Source organism: Papio anubis, chromosome 4 (assembly GCF_008728515.1).
Source record: "Papio anubis isolate 15944 chromosome 4, Panubis1.0, whole genome shotgun sequence".
NCBI classification, from domain to species: domain Eukaryota; kingdom Metazoa; phylum Chordata; class Mammalia; order Primates; family Cercopithecidae; genus Papio; species Papio anubis.
In genome coordinates, this window is record NC_044979.1 from 7,654,578 (window position 1) to 7,670,214 (window position 15,637).

The window sequence follows — 15,637 nt, forward strand, 5'->3', positions numbered from 1 at the left end:
CTTCCCATTTATTTGTGTCTTCTTCAATTCTTCCTTTATTTTTTGACAGTCTCACTTTGTAACCCAAGTTGGAGTACAGTGCCACAATCTCAGCTCACTACAACCTCTGCCTCCCAGATTCAAGCAATTCTCGTGCCTCAGCCTCCTGAGAAGCTGGGATTACAGGCCCGTGCCACCACGCCCAGCTAATTTTTGTATTTTTAGTAGAGACAGGGTTTCTCCATGTTGGCCAGGCTGGTCTCAAACTCCTGATCTCAGGTGATCTGCCCACCTCAGCCTCCCAAAGTGCTACGATTACAGGCATGTGCCACCACACCTGGCCTGCTTCAGTTCTTTCATCAGTGTTTTATAGTTTTCACTGTAGAGATCTTTCACCTCCGGGGTTAAATTAAATCCTGAGTATTTTTTTTTTGTAGCTATTATAAATGGGATTTTTAAAAATTTCTATTTCAGATAGTTGTCTATTAGTGTATAGAAATGCTACTGATTTTTTATGTTGAGTTTATATCTCGTAACTTTACCAAATTTATTAGTTTTGACAGTTTCTTGATGGAGTCATTAGGGTTTTCCATATATAAGATTATGTCATCTGCAAACAGGGACAGTTTAACTTCCTTGTTTCCATATTTGGATGCCTTTTATTTCTTTGCCTTGCCTGACTGCTCTGACAAGGACTTCCAGTACTACGTTGAACAGAGTAGCAAGAGCAGGCATTTTTGTCTTGTTCCTGGTCTTTTTTTTTCCCCCTTTATTTTTATTTTTATTTTATTTTATTATTTTTGTAGAAACTGGGTCTTGCTATGCCACCCAGGCTGGTCTCGAACTCCTGGGCTCAAGCGACCCTTCCACCTCAGCCTCCCAAAGTTCTGGGATTACAGGTGTGAGCCACCGCACCCGGCCTTGTTCCAGATCTTGAAGGGAAAGCTTCCAACTTTTCCCCATTCGATTAGCTTTGTCTTTGTTTTATTAACCCCGTATTTAAATCTGTGACCCTGCTAAACTCATTCTTTTTAAATCTAGGAACTTTTTCTAGATTCTTTGGTATTTCCTATATAGAAAATCATACAGTGTGCAAGTAAAGACAGTTTTGCTTTTTCCTTTTCAACGTGTATGCCTTTCATTTTTTTCTCTTGCCTTATTGCCCCATCTGGGACCTCCAGTACAGCGTTCATAGAATTAGTGAGAGTGAGCATCCTTGCCTGGCCCTTGAGTCATACTGGGAAAACATTTCGTATTTTACCATGAAGTCTGTTAGTGATAGGTTTATGTATATGCTCTTCATCCGATTGAGGGTGTTCTTTATTGTTACTGATGTTTTGCCTTTTTTTCTTATAGCAGAAGACTCAGAAAGTGGTGTTTACATGCGATTCATGAGGTCACACAAGTGTTATGACATCGTTCCAACCAGTTCAAAGCTTGTCGTCTTTGATACTACATTACAAGTAAGTGTACTCAGTTTTCATGAATTTTTTGTTTCACTTTTGGATGGCTACTGCTTTATGCAGTCATTTAAAACCAGCAATGCCAGCAAACGTTTATTGAGTCCTTTGCACTATCAGGCACTGTGCAGAGGTTTTATCTGAATTCTTAACATCTGTGGCAACCTTATAAGAAATGTGCTATTACTGTCTTCTTCCTGAAGACAGGGAAGCTCAAATTATAGAGTTTAAGAACTTAAGTCAGAAAGCTTTGGCCAGGTGCAATGGCTCACGCCTGTAATCCCAGCACTTTGGGAGGCCAAGGCTGGCAGATTACCTGAGGGTCAGGAGTTGGAGACCAGCCTGGCTAACGTGATGAAACCCCATCTCTACTAAAAATACAAAATTAACCGGGTGCGGTGGTGCATGCCTGTAGTCCCAGCTACTCAGGACCCTGAGGCAGGAGAATCGCTTGAACCCGGGAGGCAGAGGTTGCAATGAGCCAAGATTATGCCACTGCACTCCAGCCTGACAACAGAGCGAGACTCCATCTCAAAAAAAAAAAAAAAACAGAAAGCAAGCAAGCTTAGTCCACAAGTTGTTGTTGTGGAATTTAAGGATCTAATCCACAGAGCTAGTACAAGATGGGGTTTTGAACACAGGGCTGTCTAATGTGTGTTAGAACCTAAGCTGTTCATTATTAAACTGTATAGCCTCACTCAGTATATCCTCATGGTCTTTCTTAGTTATTTAGTTGAACATATGATACATAAATTTGAAATAATAATGGTGAAAAAGAATACAATCACTAAAATGGGCAATCTCTTGAGAGAAGAACCTTACCAATCTCTTTTCACAGAACATTTGAATCTTAACATTTTGGTATTAAAATTATGCTTGTTGCAATTTACTTTATATCAATGTAACTTATAATCACATACGAAAAGTCCTAAATATTACACTCAATACAGTGATCAAACTACATTCCATGTAATCAAATGTGTGTCTACCCACATATCTGTGCATATACATTTAGTGTATTGTTTCTATATAAATATTTTCCAAGTAGGATTGTCCTCAGTCGAGTTCCTCAGAAGTAAATGCTAAACCAAGAGTTCATGGGCAAGTGGTTTATGAAGGATGCACTTCCAGGAGGAAGCATGAAGGGATCAGAGGAAGAGCAGGGCAGGGGAAGACACCCAGCCAGGGCCCTGCAAGGGCGGCCTCAGCCTGAGCCCTCGGGAGCTCCGGCTGAAAGGTGCCCTGGAGCGTGTCCAACCCCTCCCATAGCCCTGCCTTAGGTGATCCTCCCAGGCTCTTCCTGCTCCACCAGACCCTTTAGACCTCCCCAGGAACCCCCAGGTGTGGCCTGCTTCTGCTCCCACGCCCCACACCTGCCATGCATCCTCAGAGGGCTCCCCGGGTTCTTGGAGCCCCTTACGTGTATTCTGTGCCTGCCACCCAGGACTTACAGGATGACCAAAAATGATGTTGCTTTCGTTTAATTTCATTTTCCAATTGTTTCTCGTTAACATATGGAAATACAATTGATTTTTGCAAATTGGCTTTATATCCTTTGTCTTTGCTGAGTTCACTTTGGACCAGGTGACCTTCAGAGCCACTTTTAAAACCCTAAGATTCTCTGATTATTTGACACAAAGAGGAAAGCATGCAAATACAATCTTATAGTAGGGAAAATGGTAGGCAGTCGTTTTAAGAGATGCCATCTCGAGAACTGTGACCACGTGTTTCAATAACAAAATAACAAGAAGTTCTGAATTCCCAAGATAAAGGAACTACTGGCTCAGCCTATTTCAGCCTCACCCCCATCCCCCAGGAGGTTTACTTTGTAAAATACCAGATCTTCTGACCACCGGCATTTCTACCAACATAAAAATAAGTGACAGTAGGCCGGACACAGTGGCTCACACCTGTAATCCCAGCACTTTGGGAGGCCGAGGCGGGCAGAGCACTTGAGGTTAGGAGTTCAAGATCACCCTGGCCAACATGGTGAAACCCCATCTCTACTAAGAATACAAAAATTAAAATTATTAGCTGGGTGTGGTGGCAGGCACCTGTAGTCCCAGCTACTCAGGAGGCTGAGGCGGGAGGATCGCTTCAACCCAGGAGGCGGAGGCTGCAGTGAGCCGAGATCGTGCCACAGCACTCCAGCCTGGATGACAGAGTGAGACTCCAACAAAGCAAGACTCTCAAAAAATGACAGTAACAAGTAACAGCTGGTTTGACTTTTACCCAGCTTTCCACGTATTACTCATTTTGGCTAAACCCTAAAGAAAATCGAATGAGTAATACATGAAAAATGCGATACCTTATGGATGTCCAAGGTCACCGATCCAGTAAATATCACTTTCCTAATTAACAGGAGCTGTGAGCATCATCTCCGGGAAGCCGTTTATCCTGTGAGGCTCTGAGTTTGAGAGGAGCTGAGATGCATTACCATGGAAATAGGGGGAGAAAGTTGTTTGGCATTGGTTAAGTCAGAGTAAAAGATGTATTTGCAAGGGGGTGATTTGAGTATTTTCTAGACACAGGCTGCAGTAATAGTTATTGACACACCCTCAAGAGCTAAGAAAGCAAACAGAAAATAGCGGCGTACCCAAAACAACCTAAGAGATTAAATAAATCCTTGCATAGGCATATAACAGAATGCTGCATACTGGAGAGAATGTTTGTCAAGAGTATATTCATTTATTAGGAAAAAAAAAAGTAAGCTGCAGAACAGCACTCAAAATGACCACGTTACTCTGAGGGTACAACATCCTCAGAGCCATAACTGCTCTGGGGACCAAGGCGAGCCACTTGCAGGGAAGCTGAAAGAGTGTGTACAGACAGGAGTAGAACAGAGCCCACGAGAGGAGAGCAGAATGGGAGGGTGTGCCGCCAGAATGAGTGGGGACGAGCAGTCTTGGGCTTGGCTTTTCTGTTTCCATCTTCAGTCTCTTGAGAGGCCGACTGGACTCCCTGCGGTTGGGTTCCATGAGATTCCCCTGGTTTAATACTGGAATCACCCTGGGGATCCGTGTAGATATGTCCTGGCCATCTCAGTCCTGATAAAGTGGAAATCAGATGTCCAGCTGGGAGGTCTGCCTGCTGGGAGATGTAATCCCCACTGTCCTCAAGAGCCACACTCTGCAGTGCCAGCAGCGGCCAGCCCAGCAGGAGAAGCACCTGTAAACCAAGCCCAGCTTTTTCTCCGTCAGTCAGTGGCTCATAAGGAGCTCCCCCGAGTCTGGGTGTGGATCGAGGTAGGGGAGGCACCAGTGGCAGAGCAGCTGCATCATGTACCCGTGCAGCATCCGTGTGCTTCACAGGCCTGGGCAAGCCCCGTCTCTGCCTGGCGAGAGAGGGTTGCTGTGCACACTCAGCATTCGGCCTGGAGGGCCAGGTAGTTCCTTGTTTGCGATGGGGAGCTCAGGTTGCATGGTCTCTGCGTCTCATGGCTAGCTTGTTCAGTCTCTGCAAGGGCCTGGCGCAATCAGCCAGAACTGTTTCCCAGCGAAAGTCATCTGCAGGAGAAGACATGGTTGTTTTGGAGTTAATCTTCCCTCAAAACCCTCAATGTCTACTCTGTAAATTTCCTTTTGGTGGAGGCTTCCTACAGCATCCCTGATATCAACCCTGCTGGATCCTAAGGCTACACAGAAGAGCAACCTGGACTTGCCACATGCCTGATCTTGCCCCAGGCCTCTCTGAAAACAGCTTTTAGTGTCACTCAGTACCTGTGTCAGAGTAGCACACACACATGTGGTGCACGTTGCCTCCAAAACACCTGCCTGGTGGTTGTAGTGGCAGGTGGAGTGACAACTTGAAGCTGTCATTGGAGGGGTGTCTCCAGTGTTTCAGGCCATTCTGGGGTGTGAGACCGCTGGTTCTTTGGGGTCTGTCCCTCACGCTGTGCCCTGCACATATCTCACAGAGGCACCTAGAGCTCTGCTACTTCCTGCCTGTCCAGTCCAGCCCACACTGCCATCAGCGCATGGGCCAGTGTGTCAATGTGCAGTGTGAAGATGGCCAGCTTCTCTGCAGACCATAATAAGGTACAGAGCGGGGGTGCTGCAGCCTTGAGACACGTGGGTGAAAGTGTCCTGTTGCCAGGTAAAGCAGACTCTGTCTGGGGGTCCTTGTAGATTGGTATAGAGAAAGGAGTATGTGCCCAGGCAGGGGCTGTAGGTCCCCCAAAATACTACATTGGGAACAGCTGCTGCAGTGACAAGTTCACTTTTCCGATTGAAGGGGTCCCTCACCTGTATGTTCCTCAGGGGCTCCAGGAGGAGTGTCCTCTGGGTATGGAATGTGCAAGTGGCACGTGACAAATCCGTGCCAGTGCCCCTGTCTCCCTTAGCCTGTGGATTCCTTCTGTATAGTTCACTGTGCCACAGAAGCCTGGCATCTCAGCCTTATTAAACACGGACTCAGCAGTGCCCTGCACTTCGGGCAGTCAACCAAGTGAGCGGTTAGAGCCACTGCCAGCTACGTTTGCAAAATGTTAACGGACAATTACTGGTGAGACCGCTCAGAGCAATCAGTCCCACCAAACGGGTGTTAAATTTCTCGTCTTTGTCCTGACTTACTAGCACCGTTCCCATACATACTTCCTGGGTTTCTGCAACTGTAAAATGGCAAGATCTCACAGTTTGTTTGGCGTATAAGTGGTTTCGTCCCCTGCTGCATGCAGAAACCTGTCCCTAGTTACAGGTCAAGGGGCGGCAATGGCCGGCTGGGGTTTTCTTTGGGAGGGTGAGAGGCCTGCGCTAGGCGTCTGCCCCATCCTGTCACTAGGCTTTCGAGTAAAGAAAGGTGATTCTCAGACACTGGAGAGCCAGCCGTTCCCACTGCCATGGGAGGCTCGGAGGAACTCCCGGATCTGGAATCTCACTTTCATCTGAGTCCAGTCAGACGTCCCTCTGTCCGGTGCCAGGGTCCCGCTCCTTCCAGATCCATGCCCGGCTTTCCCATGAAACCCAGAGATGCCGCCAATTCTGCCTGTGCATCCACACCCCGCAGAGTTATGCTTTGTGTTTGGTTTTGGAAACAGCCCTGTAGCTACGAGAAATAGATTCTCTGGGGACTACCATAGAGGCTGTTGGGTTCTCTGTCTGTAAGTGCAGGTCCCGTACCCGGGCTTGTGGTTTTCTCAGAGGCCCCAGCATACTCACAGGAGGCTCTCACACTGAGTCCTTTGGTCCTGGCTTCTGTGTCAATGGCCAGTACAGTGGCCATGTGGGCCCTGGCACCCAGATGTCACCACAGTCACAGATGATGACTTGTTTAGTCACAGTGCCATGGCCTGCCCTGGATTACAGGAATCTGATTTCCCACTGACAAAGAGCTCAACACTGTGTTAAACCCACTGATGGGAAACCAATTCCAAGTCCTCTGTTTCTAGGAACCAGTCTTGGCCGTTTCTTTTCTTTCTTCTTCTTCTTCTTCTTTTTTTTTTTTTTTTTTTTAAGATAGGGTCTCACTCTGTCACCCAGGCTGAAGTACAGTGGTATGATCTTGGCTCACTGCAACCTCCACCTCCCAGGTTCAAGCAATTCTTGTGCCTCAACCACCCAAGTAGCTGGGATTTCAGGCGCCCGCCACCACACCTGGCTAATTTTTTGTATTTTTAGTAGAGGTGGTGGGGTTTCACCATGTTGGACAGGCTGTCCTCAAACTCCTGGCTTCTTGACCTGTCTGCCTCCGCCTCCCAAAGTGCTGGGACTACAGTTTTGAGCCACCGTGCCTGGCCATGGTGCCAGTTTCTTGATCAGTCAAGGTTCAGTCAGGAGACAGAAGCCACACCAGTTATTTAAACAGAAAAAGAACATAAGCAAATGTTAACTGGATCTAAGTTAACTTGTAACTGAAAGGATAAATAAAGACCTCTAAGGCAGTGTTCTCAAAGTCTGGTTCCCAGACCAGTAGCTCAGCATCAACTGGAACTTACAAAAACACAGCTCATCGGACCCAATCTCAGACCCGAATCTGAAATGGGGAGATGAGGCTCAGTGACCCACATTTTACCATGATGCTGAGTCTGATGTACTCTACAGTGTCATGGAGGAGAGGGCATCCTGGCATGTGCCTTCTAGCTGGTGCTTATGTCTCTTGAGTGGGGGGCTTGAGGAAGCTCATTTCGCACAAAATGGGAAAACAACAAACTGTATTCAGCTGCTGCTCCTACAGTGCCCAGGTAAGGCATTGCCTGGGTGGAACTCACGGGAGCTGCAGGCAGACAGGAACCCTGCTGGCCGCTGACGGGAGGAGCAAGCTTCCTCCTGCTCCGGCTTTGAATCCCTCCCTAGACTCCTTTATTGTCAGAGCCTGAAATAGAGGCAGCTGGCAACACCGAAACAGGGCCTACAAAGTCCCAGCATCACGGAGCCAAGTTAGAGGGGTGGACATGGAGCCAAGAGACAGTAACTTAGTGACTGGCACAGTAGAAAGGGGGGACATCCCATTCCCTTCCAGACAAGCCCAGGAATTCAGAGAAAGATAGGTATCAGTTAGTGTATTAACCCGTTTTCATGCTGCCAATAAAGACATACCTGAGACTGGGTAATTTATAAAGGAAAAGAGGTTTAATGGACTCACAGTTCCATGTGACTGGGGAGGCCTCACAATCAAGGTGGAAGGCAAGAAGCAAGTCATGTCTTACATGGATGGCAGCAAGCAGAGAGAGAGAGCTTGTGCAGGGGAACTCCTCTTTCTAAAACCATCAGATTGCTGGGTGTGGTGTCTCACACCTGTAATCCCAGCACTCTGGGAGGCCGAGGTGGGTGGATCACTTGAGACCAGGAGTTTGAGACCAGCCTGACCAACACGGCAAAACCCTGTCTCTACTAAAAATATGAAAAGTAGCTGGGCTTGATGGTGGGTACCTGTGGTCCCAGCTATTCGGGAGGCTGAGGTAGGAGAATTGCTTGAACCCAGAAGGCAGAGGTTTCAGTGAGCCAAGATTGCACCACTGCACACCAGCCTGGGTGACAGAGCAAGAATCTGTCTTAAAAAAAAAAAAATCAAATCTTTTGAGACTTGCTATCGTGGGAACAGCACGGGAAAGACTTTCCCCATGATTCAGTTACCTCCCACTGGGTCCCTCCCACCACACGTGGGAATTATGGGAGCTTCAATTCAAGATGAGATTTGGGTGGGGACATGGCCAAACCACATCAGTTAGTGATTCCAAAAGATGACACCTCAAGGATTATGAGAGGCCCAAAAATAAATAAAATTTCATAATGAAATTCTCACACCCTAGGATTGGTGGGGGAAGCATTAGGAACGATCTAGGCTTTTCCTCACAGTGGCAATGTGACTTCTTTTAGTAACACTCTACAAATGATAGCTTTATTTTTTTTAACAAATGTTTTATTTTATAAGAGTTGTAGATTTACAGAAACATGGCAAAGCTAGTACAGAGAGTTTGCATATACCCCACATCCAGTTTAATTTTGACATCTTGCGTTACTGTGGGTCTATATTTGTCCCAGTTAATGAACCAGTGTTGATACATGATTATTTGCTAAAGTCCATGCTTTCTTCAGATTTCCTTAGTTTTTACATAATGCCATTTCTGTTGGAGGATCCCATCTAGGTTACCCCATCATGTCTCATCATCATGCCTCCTTAGGTGAGACAGCTTCTCAGACAGACGCTCCCTGTGTTTGACACCTTGACGGTTTTGAGGAGTGTCGGTCAGGTATTTTCTAGAATGCCCTCTATTGAGATTTGCATGATTTATCATGATTAGACTGGGAATGTGGCTTTGGAGGAGGAAGGCCAGAGACAGGTAAAGTGCCCTTTTCATCACACCATCTCCAGGGTGCTTACTGCCTGCGGGACTTACCACTCTCCATTACCTGGCTGAGGTGTGCCAGGAATTTCCACCATGAGATTCTTCTTCTTTCTCCTTTCCATGCCGTAGTCCCAAGAAGGAAGTCACCACCTACAGCCCACACTTAGCCAGTGGGGAGTGATGCTTCACCTCTGTGAGAGCTGAGCAGCTACGTGAGTTCGTTGAGATTTTTCTGCAAGGGAGATTTGTCTCTTCTCCATCTATTTATTTATTCAGTCATTTATTTCAGTATGGATTTATGGATATTTATTTTATTCTTTGGGTTATAATCCAGAACAACTTCATTTTGTTGCTTACATTATTGCAGGCATTGTGATTTTGAATAATGCCAATAAAAACCAAGCAAGTATCCAAATAAGTGGCTGTTTACCAAGCACTTTTTTTTTTTTTTTTTTTTTTTTTTTTTTTGAGACAGACTCTCGCTCTGTCGCCCAGGCTGGAGTGCAGTGGCACAATCTCGGCTCACTTGAAGCAGTTCTCCCCACCTCAGCCTCCTGAGTAGCTGGGATTACAGGCAGGCACCTAGCTAATTTTTGTATTTTTAGTAAAGGCTTGGTTTCACCATGTTGGCCAGACTGGTCTCAAACTCCTGACCTCAAGTGATCCACCCACCTCAAAGAATGAGTAGAGAATATAGAATGCAGAGCACATGATCAAAAATAAAGTAAAAGGAGAGCTTGAATAGGAGGGAGCTGCCCAGAACAATCCTAGTTTAGTGTTAAAATTAAGAGGCACAAAGGGAAGGGGCGCTTGATTATTTTAAAAGCAAGAAGGAAAGAGAAGTCCCAGCCCTATTGTTCCAGGCTGATGCTGCTGATGTCAACAAAGAGAAAACAGAACTGTTCAGCTTAAATTATACTTCGTTCATTATCAAGGAAAATGATCTTCAAAGTGGAAGAGGTAAAGTAATAGTGATTCGAGGAAACTAAAGCCCACAATAGTTGTGGAGAGCACCTGTCAGCACAAACCCTGTCTCATTTCGATCCAGATGAATCACATTCTAGCATCAAAGGGAACTTACAAGGAGATTCCTAATGTTCGTGGTATTGGAGGAATTGCAGAGAAGAGATCTGATTTCGGAGGCCAGAGATGAAAGAGCAGATAGATTTCTCAAAAAGCAGAGGCTGGGGAATGTAGTATCAATCCCAGCTGAGATATATGAATGAATGCAATCTGTCATGAATTGACCAAAACAAAATTTACAGGAGATTCACCTGCCTTTCTTTTGTGGCTGTTGCATAGATGGCCGTGCCACAACAGGCACATCTGGATTCCAGCTAGACTAGGCTGGCAGAGCCTGGCACGAGGTCCCAGAGGATGAGACGCAGAGCTGCAGCTTGGCAGCCAGGCAGCCAGGTGAACAATTAATGTTTAAATCTCGATCAACCTGGAGTAAGGTTTCTAATTGTGTTGGATGCCTCTCGTGTGCCATTTCCAAATCCATTCACATCACCTCATAGTCCAGTGCTCCCTACTCTGTGTAGGGGCAGTGGGACGGCCCTCAGCTCAGGACCATGCCATGTGCCCCAGCTTCCTCCGCCAGGGGAGGACGGGAGCCAGCAGCTACATGCAGTCCTAGGAAGATCTCGCTGGCATCAGCATCAGTGGGCCCCGCGGCGGCGGCTCAGGAACGCGTCCTGCACTGACTCACCCACCCACCCGTCTCCTTCCTCCCTTCCTGTACTTCTGCTCCCTGGCATCACATTCCCAAATACACTCTGCCTTCTGGGGAGCCCCAGCTGAGAAACTGGGGGTACGCCAGAGCTTTCTTGTACCCCACGCTCTTCAGCTTTGGAACGATGACTTGAATATTGATTTTGTTGATGGCATCATCTAATTTACAGATGACTTGAAACCAGGTGGGATAGCTGATAGTAATGGAAATGCAGAAAGATTCCTCAGTATGCAAAATTATACATAGGATCACTTGATATGGCATCAAGGACAGAAGAAATGAGAGCATGTGAATATTCTAGAAAAGATGAAAACTGGCTGAGAACCAGGGAGGGAGAATGGCAGCCCCTGCCACGCATGGGCTGGGGCTCGGGAATGTGCTGGAGCAGAGCAGACTAGTGACTGAGAATTTTTCAAAGCAGTATTAATAACATCTGTCAAGTGGTACCAAAAAACTGACAATAAAGACATAGTCTCCTGCTCCTGTGCCTTACTTACTCTTGTCATATTCCACAGAAACAACCTGTTGAGCCGTTGAACCAAACACACTGAGTCCATAAAACCTCCCAAGAAAAGATGCGTGGGAATGTATTACTTGAAATTTTATATATCACTTATGTTCAACCTGTAGACTGCTACATCTAGAATTCCATAACAGAAATCATTTTTAAGAATTTGGAAGGTACTAATATCATTCCATTCCTTCTAGCTACCAGTGCTGATAAAGAGAAATCTGTTGTTTTTTTAAAATCCCCAACCTTTATATGTGATTTTATTTTTCCCCCTTGAAGCTTTTGTGGCTCTCGCTTTCTACCTGGTACCCTAAGATTCCATCATCATGTGTCTTGTGGTCAGTTCATGGTGCCAGGCAGGTGACTTCCCCCTGGAACCTGACATTCTTAGTATCCAGGTCTCTAGTCCTTGCATTGTTTCTTTTTTAAATTTTTTATTTATTTATTTTAGAGATAGGGTTTCACTGTGTTACCCAGGCTGGAGTATGGTAGTGCAGTCACAGCCCACTGCAGCCACCAGTTCCTGGGCTCAAGCGATCCTCCTGCCACAGCCTCCCAAGTAGCTGAGACTACAGGCGTGCACCACCACATTCAGTTAATTATTTTATTTTTTGTAGAAGCCGGGTTTCACTATGTTGCCCTGATGGGTCTTGAACCCCTAGGCTCAAGCGATCCTCAGCACTGCGGCCTCCCAAAGCCACCGTGCCTAGCCTTCCTTACATTCTTTCCTCAGTTGTTTTCTTCCCAGTGCTTGCTTTTCTCTGGAACTTCAGTGAGCAGCTCTGAGACCCCCTGAGTTGATCTTTAATACTCTTTTCCCATCGTTTTTTCCATTTCTTTCTGTTCCACTTTTTGGAAGATTTTTTTTCCCCTAAGTTCTAGTGAGATCTGTATGAAACTGGGACTTGTGTGACTTCAGCATTCAGGGCCCTGTCAGATGGCTGCCCATTCATTCATAATTAAGAGTGACCGCTAACAGTTGGCATGGACACACCAAGTTCTCACGTGGGCTTCTTGCTTGGTGGGCTTCACTGAAGAGCAGTAGCCAGCCGTCTTTTTCACTGGAGGCCACATGTTCCTATCTGTGTGTTTTCTTTCTGGAGCAGTTCATTTCCTCCAGAAAACAGTCCTTCCATGATGATGGTGGACAGCTGTTCCTCTGAAGTTGAAGGAGTACTGGGGCATGGAGGGGCACGGAAGATGAGTTCAGGGAGGAAGGAGTCATGCAGCTGGCAAGGGAGGCCTGGGCCTGGACGGAGAAGAGTCTCGAGGACCATATTTCAGAAGCTGGACCCTTCTTGATGCAGTAGATATCAGCATTAATTTTAAAAGCTTCACAATCAATTACTGAAAATCAGCGTGAAGCTGTGTAGAAAGCAGTGAGGCATCAGAGGAACCAGCTTCCCATTCTGGGAACACAGATATGCACCTTGGTAGAGACTGCCAGAGTCTCTTAGAGCAGCTCGGGCCTGCCCACTATTCTAAAAACTTACCTCTCTATGAAAATTTTATTTCCCATCTTTTCTTATCTAATTATCACATTTGCTTGTTTGAAAATCCTATTAAAATGTAAATTTTAAAATTAATCATAGTTCGAGCAAATTGCATATCAGTTAAAAGGAAAGAAATTTTCAGAGGTACTCGAGACCGCTGACAGGATTTTTCCTGCAGATTAGAACCAGATTGTATTAGTCCTCTTTGTATCCTGTTTATTAGTTAATTGGAACACCCTGTGCCATCTGTAATTATGGAGAATTTTCCAAGTGTAATTTTAAATTGCTTTATAAACAGCTCCATGCATGTGTTCTTAAAGCCAAGTTTTAGAAGATTTCATTATTGCGAAGATAGTCGGCAAAACGACAAGTGTCAGGCCCGTCACGAGCTCGCCCAGGACACTGCTTTTTAATGCATTGTATGAGTGTCTTGTACATTTGGAATATTATATGAGGTCTTTGAAGGATGGAACTGAGACTTCCTCCGTGACCTGCAGACAGGTCAATGGTGTATGTGGGTGAAATTAAAAGAATAAATCTTTCATCCCAGCACTTTGGGAGGCCGAAGCAGGAGGATCACTTGAGGCCTAGAGTTTGAGACCAACCTGGGCACATGGCAAGACCCCATATCTACAAAAAGATTTAAAAATTAGCCAAGCATGGTGGCATGTGCCTGTGAGCCCAGCTACTCAGGAGGCTGAGGCAGAAGGATCACTTGAGCCTATGAGGTTGAGGCTGCAGTGAGCCGTGATCATACCACTATACTCGAGCCTGGGCAACAGAGTAAGACCCTGTCTCCAAAATGAAAAAAAATAAATAAATTTCTGTTGGCTTCTGGTTTGGTCAGTATAGGGTGGAAATTTTAAGCATTTGTTCTTCTTGGCTGTTAATGCTGAGTACTATACTGAATATCTTCAAATACTAGTCCATTCAATCCACACCCTACACCTGTGAGGAAATATCCATTAGCCCCATTTTATAACAGAATGTTGAGGCTCACAGAGGGTTAAGTGACTGAGTGGACACCACCCAGCTGGCGGGCGAAGGGGCCTGTGGGAAAGCCTTGGTGCTTGAGGCCATCAGGAAAATGAAGTGAGCTGCTGTGCATGTGATTTCAGTTTGAGAAATGAAGCAGTGTCCGTGTTCTGTAGAGATACGCATTTTATGTGGAAAACAAGAAGCTGAAGTCCAGTAAGTGTAGCACCTTAGCTCGTTGACAAGCAGCGGGATGGCGTCTTAATTCACTCCATGTACTTCCGTGAGCCCTGGTTGTTTTACCTTCTGTTGCAGAAGAGATACCACTTTTCACATTAAATTCTTAACATTCTCTTTGCCCTTGAACTACTGCTTCACTGGGACTTTTCTCTCTATAAACCTTGCCATTGGGCTGGGTGAAGTGGCTTGCCTCTGGAATCCCAGCACTTTGGTAGGCAGAAGCAGGAGGATCACTTGAGTTCACGACCCGCCTAGGCAACATAGCGGCACCCTGTCTCTACAAAAAATAACAAAATAAAAAGCTGGCTGTGGTGGTGTGTACCTGTGGTCTCAGCTACTCAGGAGGCTGAGGCGGGAGAATCACTTGAATCCAGGAGGTTGAGACTGCATTGAGCCATGTTCCTGCCACTGCGCTCCAGCCTGGGCAACAGAGCGAGACCCTGTCATTCATACATACATACATCGATCTGTCTATTGGACCGATACTGTCTGAAATTAATTCCTCCCTCCATCCCTCCTTGCCATTGACCATGCAGCATCAGTGTCTTTCATCTCAGAATTAACTTGGTTCAGCATGCGTGATCAGTTTCTAACATCCGTATTATTACCCCGTATAGTTTCCATACATGTATTTGCCACCTTAAAAATTGGTGTTATGCAGTTATTTCCTGTTTGTGTTGTTCACAGTGGCCTCACTGTAAACAGTAACTGCAGCATTTGGGGGGCTAAACGTTTTCGTAGCAGATTAGTCTGAGAATTTATCATAGGGAAGCAGGATTTTTTTTCTGAGTCTGAAGTAACAGTCATCATATTTGAGTGTTAAAATTAAACCCCTGCTTTTGTTGGTGTCATTCTTTTAAGCTTGAGGTGTGATGAGGCTCACTGTAGTGTAAAAGTGTCCATTAAAATCTGTTGGATCTACATGTGATCATTTGTACAAGGTGTAAACATTAAGTATCAAAATATCAAAATATTCACAAACTAAGCTAATAACAATATTTATTCTTGAATTTTTTAAATTACTACATCATTTTACCAGAGATTTTTGATTGTAGATGTCCACTGTGCTCAGTCATTTATGTCTTGAAGCTGGATACAATAGTCTCTTCCAGAAGCTTCTAGAAATGTGTCCACTAAAGGAAGGCCTCTTGTTTGGCTCTCACATGGTCTCTTCTATGGTTTAGATCTATTGGACTCCTCCGCCCTTATTAGAGAAAGGCAGTCCTTAATAGGATCCCAGGACTTAGGTCATATACAAGGTTCATTTATTTACTTTCTATATTAACAATTGCAATTAAACCATACAATAAATGCCTAGAATAGCATTTAATTACTGTTTAGTCCATTTTCATTTCATGCAATTACTGCTATAGTTAGGTTTGTCTACCATTTTGCTATGCGTTTTTTATGTTTTCTATTGACTTGTTCTTTTATTCCTTCTTCGCTCGATTTAACAAACTA

General features: G+C 45.3%; 1 protein-coding gene across 9 annotated transcripts in view; it reads left to right on the forward strand.

The window, feature by feature from the left end:
* The window catches only part of PRKAG2 (protein kinase AMP-activated non-catalytic subunit gamma 2), a 317,328-nt gene that overhangs the window by 274,262 nt on the left and 27,429 nt on the right, over positions 1–15,637 (forward strand). For 6 of the 9 annotated variants that reach the window (XM_031665008.1, XM_031665011.1, XM_031665010.1 and 3 more), the window contains one exon: positions 1,334–1,442. In XM_031665008.1, the coding sequence (XP_031520868.1) occupies positions 1,334–1,442 (109 nt within the window). The remainder of the gene's footprint in view (positions 1–1,333; positions 1,443–15,637) is intronic. The other 3 variants (XM_031665009.1, XM_009204262.4, XM_017957355.3) reach the window with 3 other exon arrangements.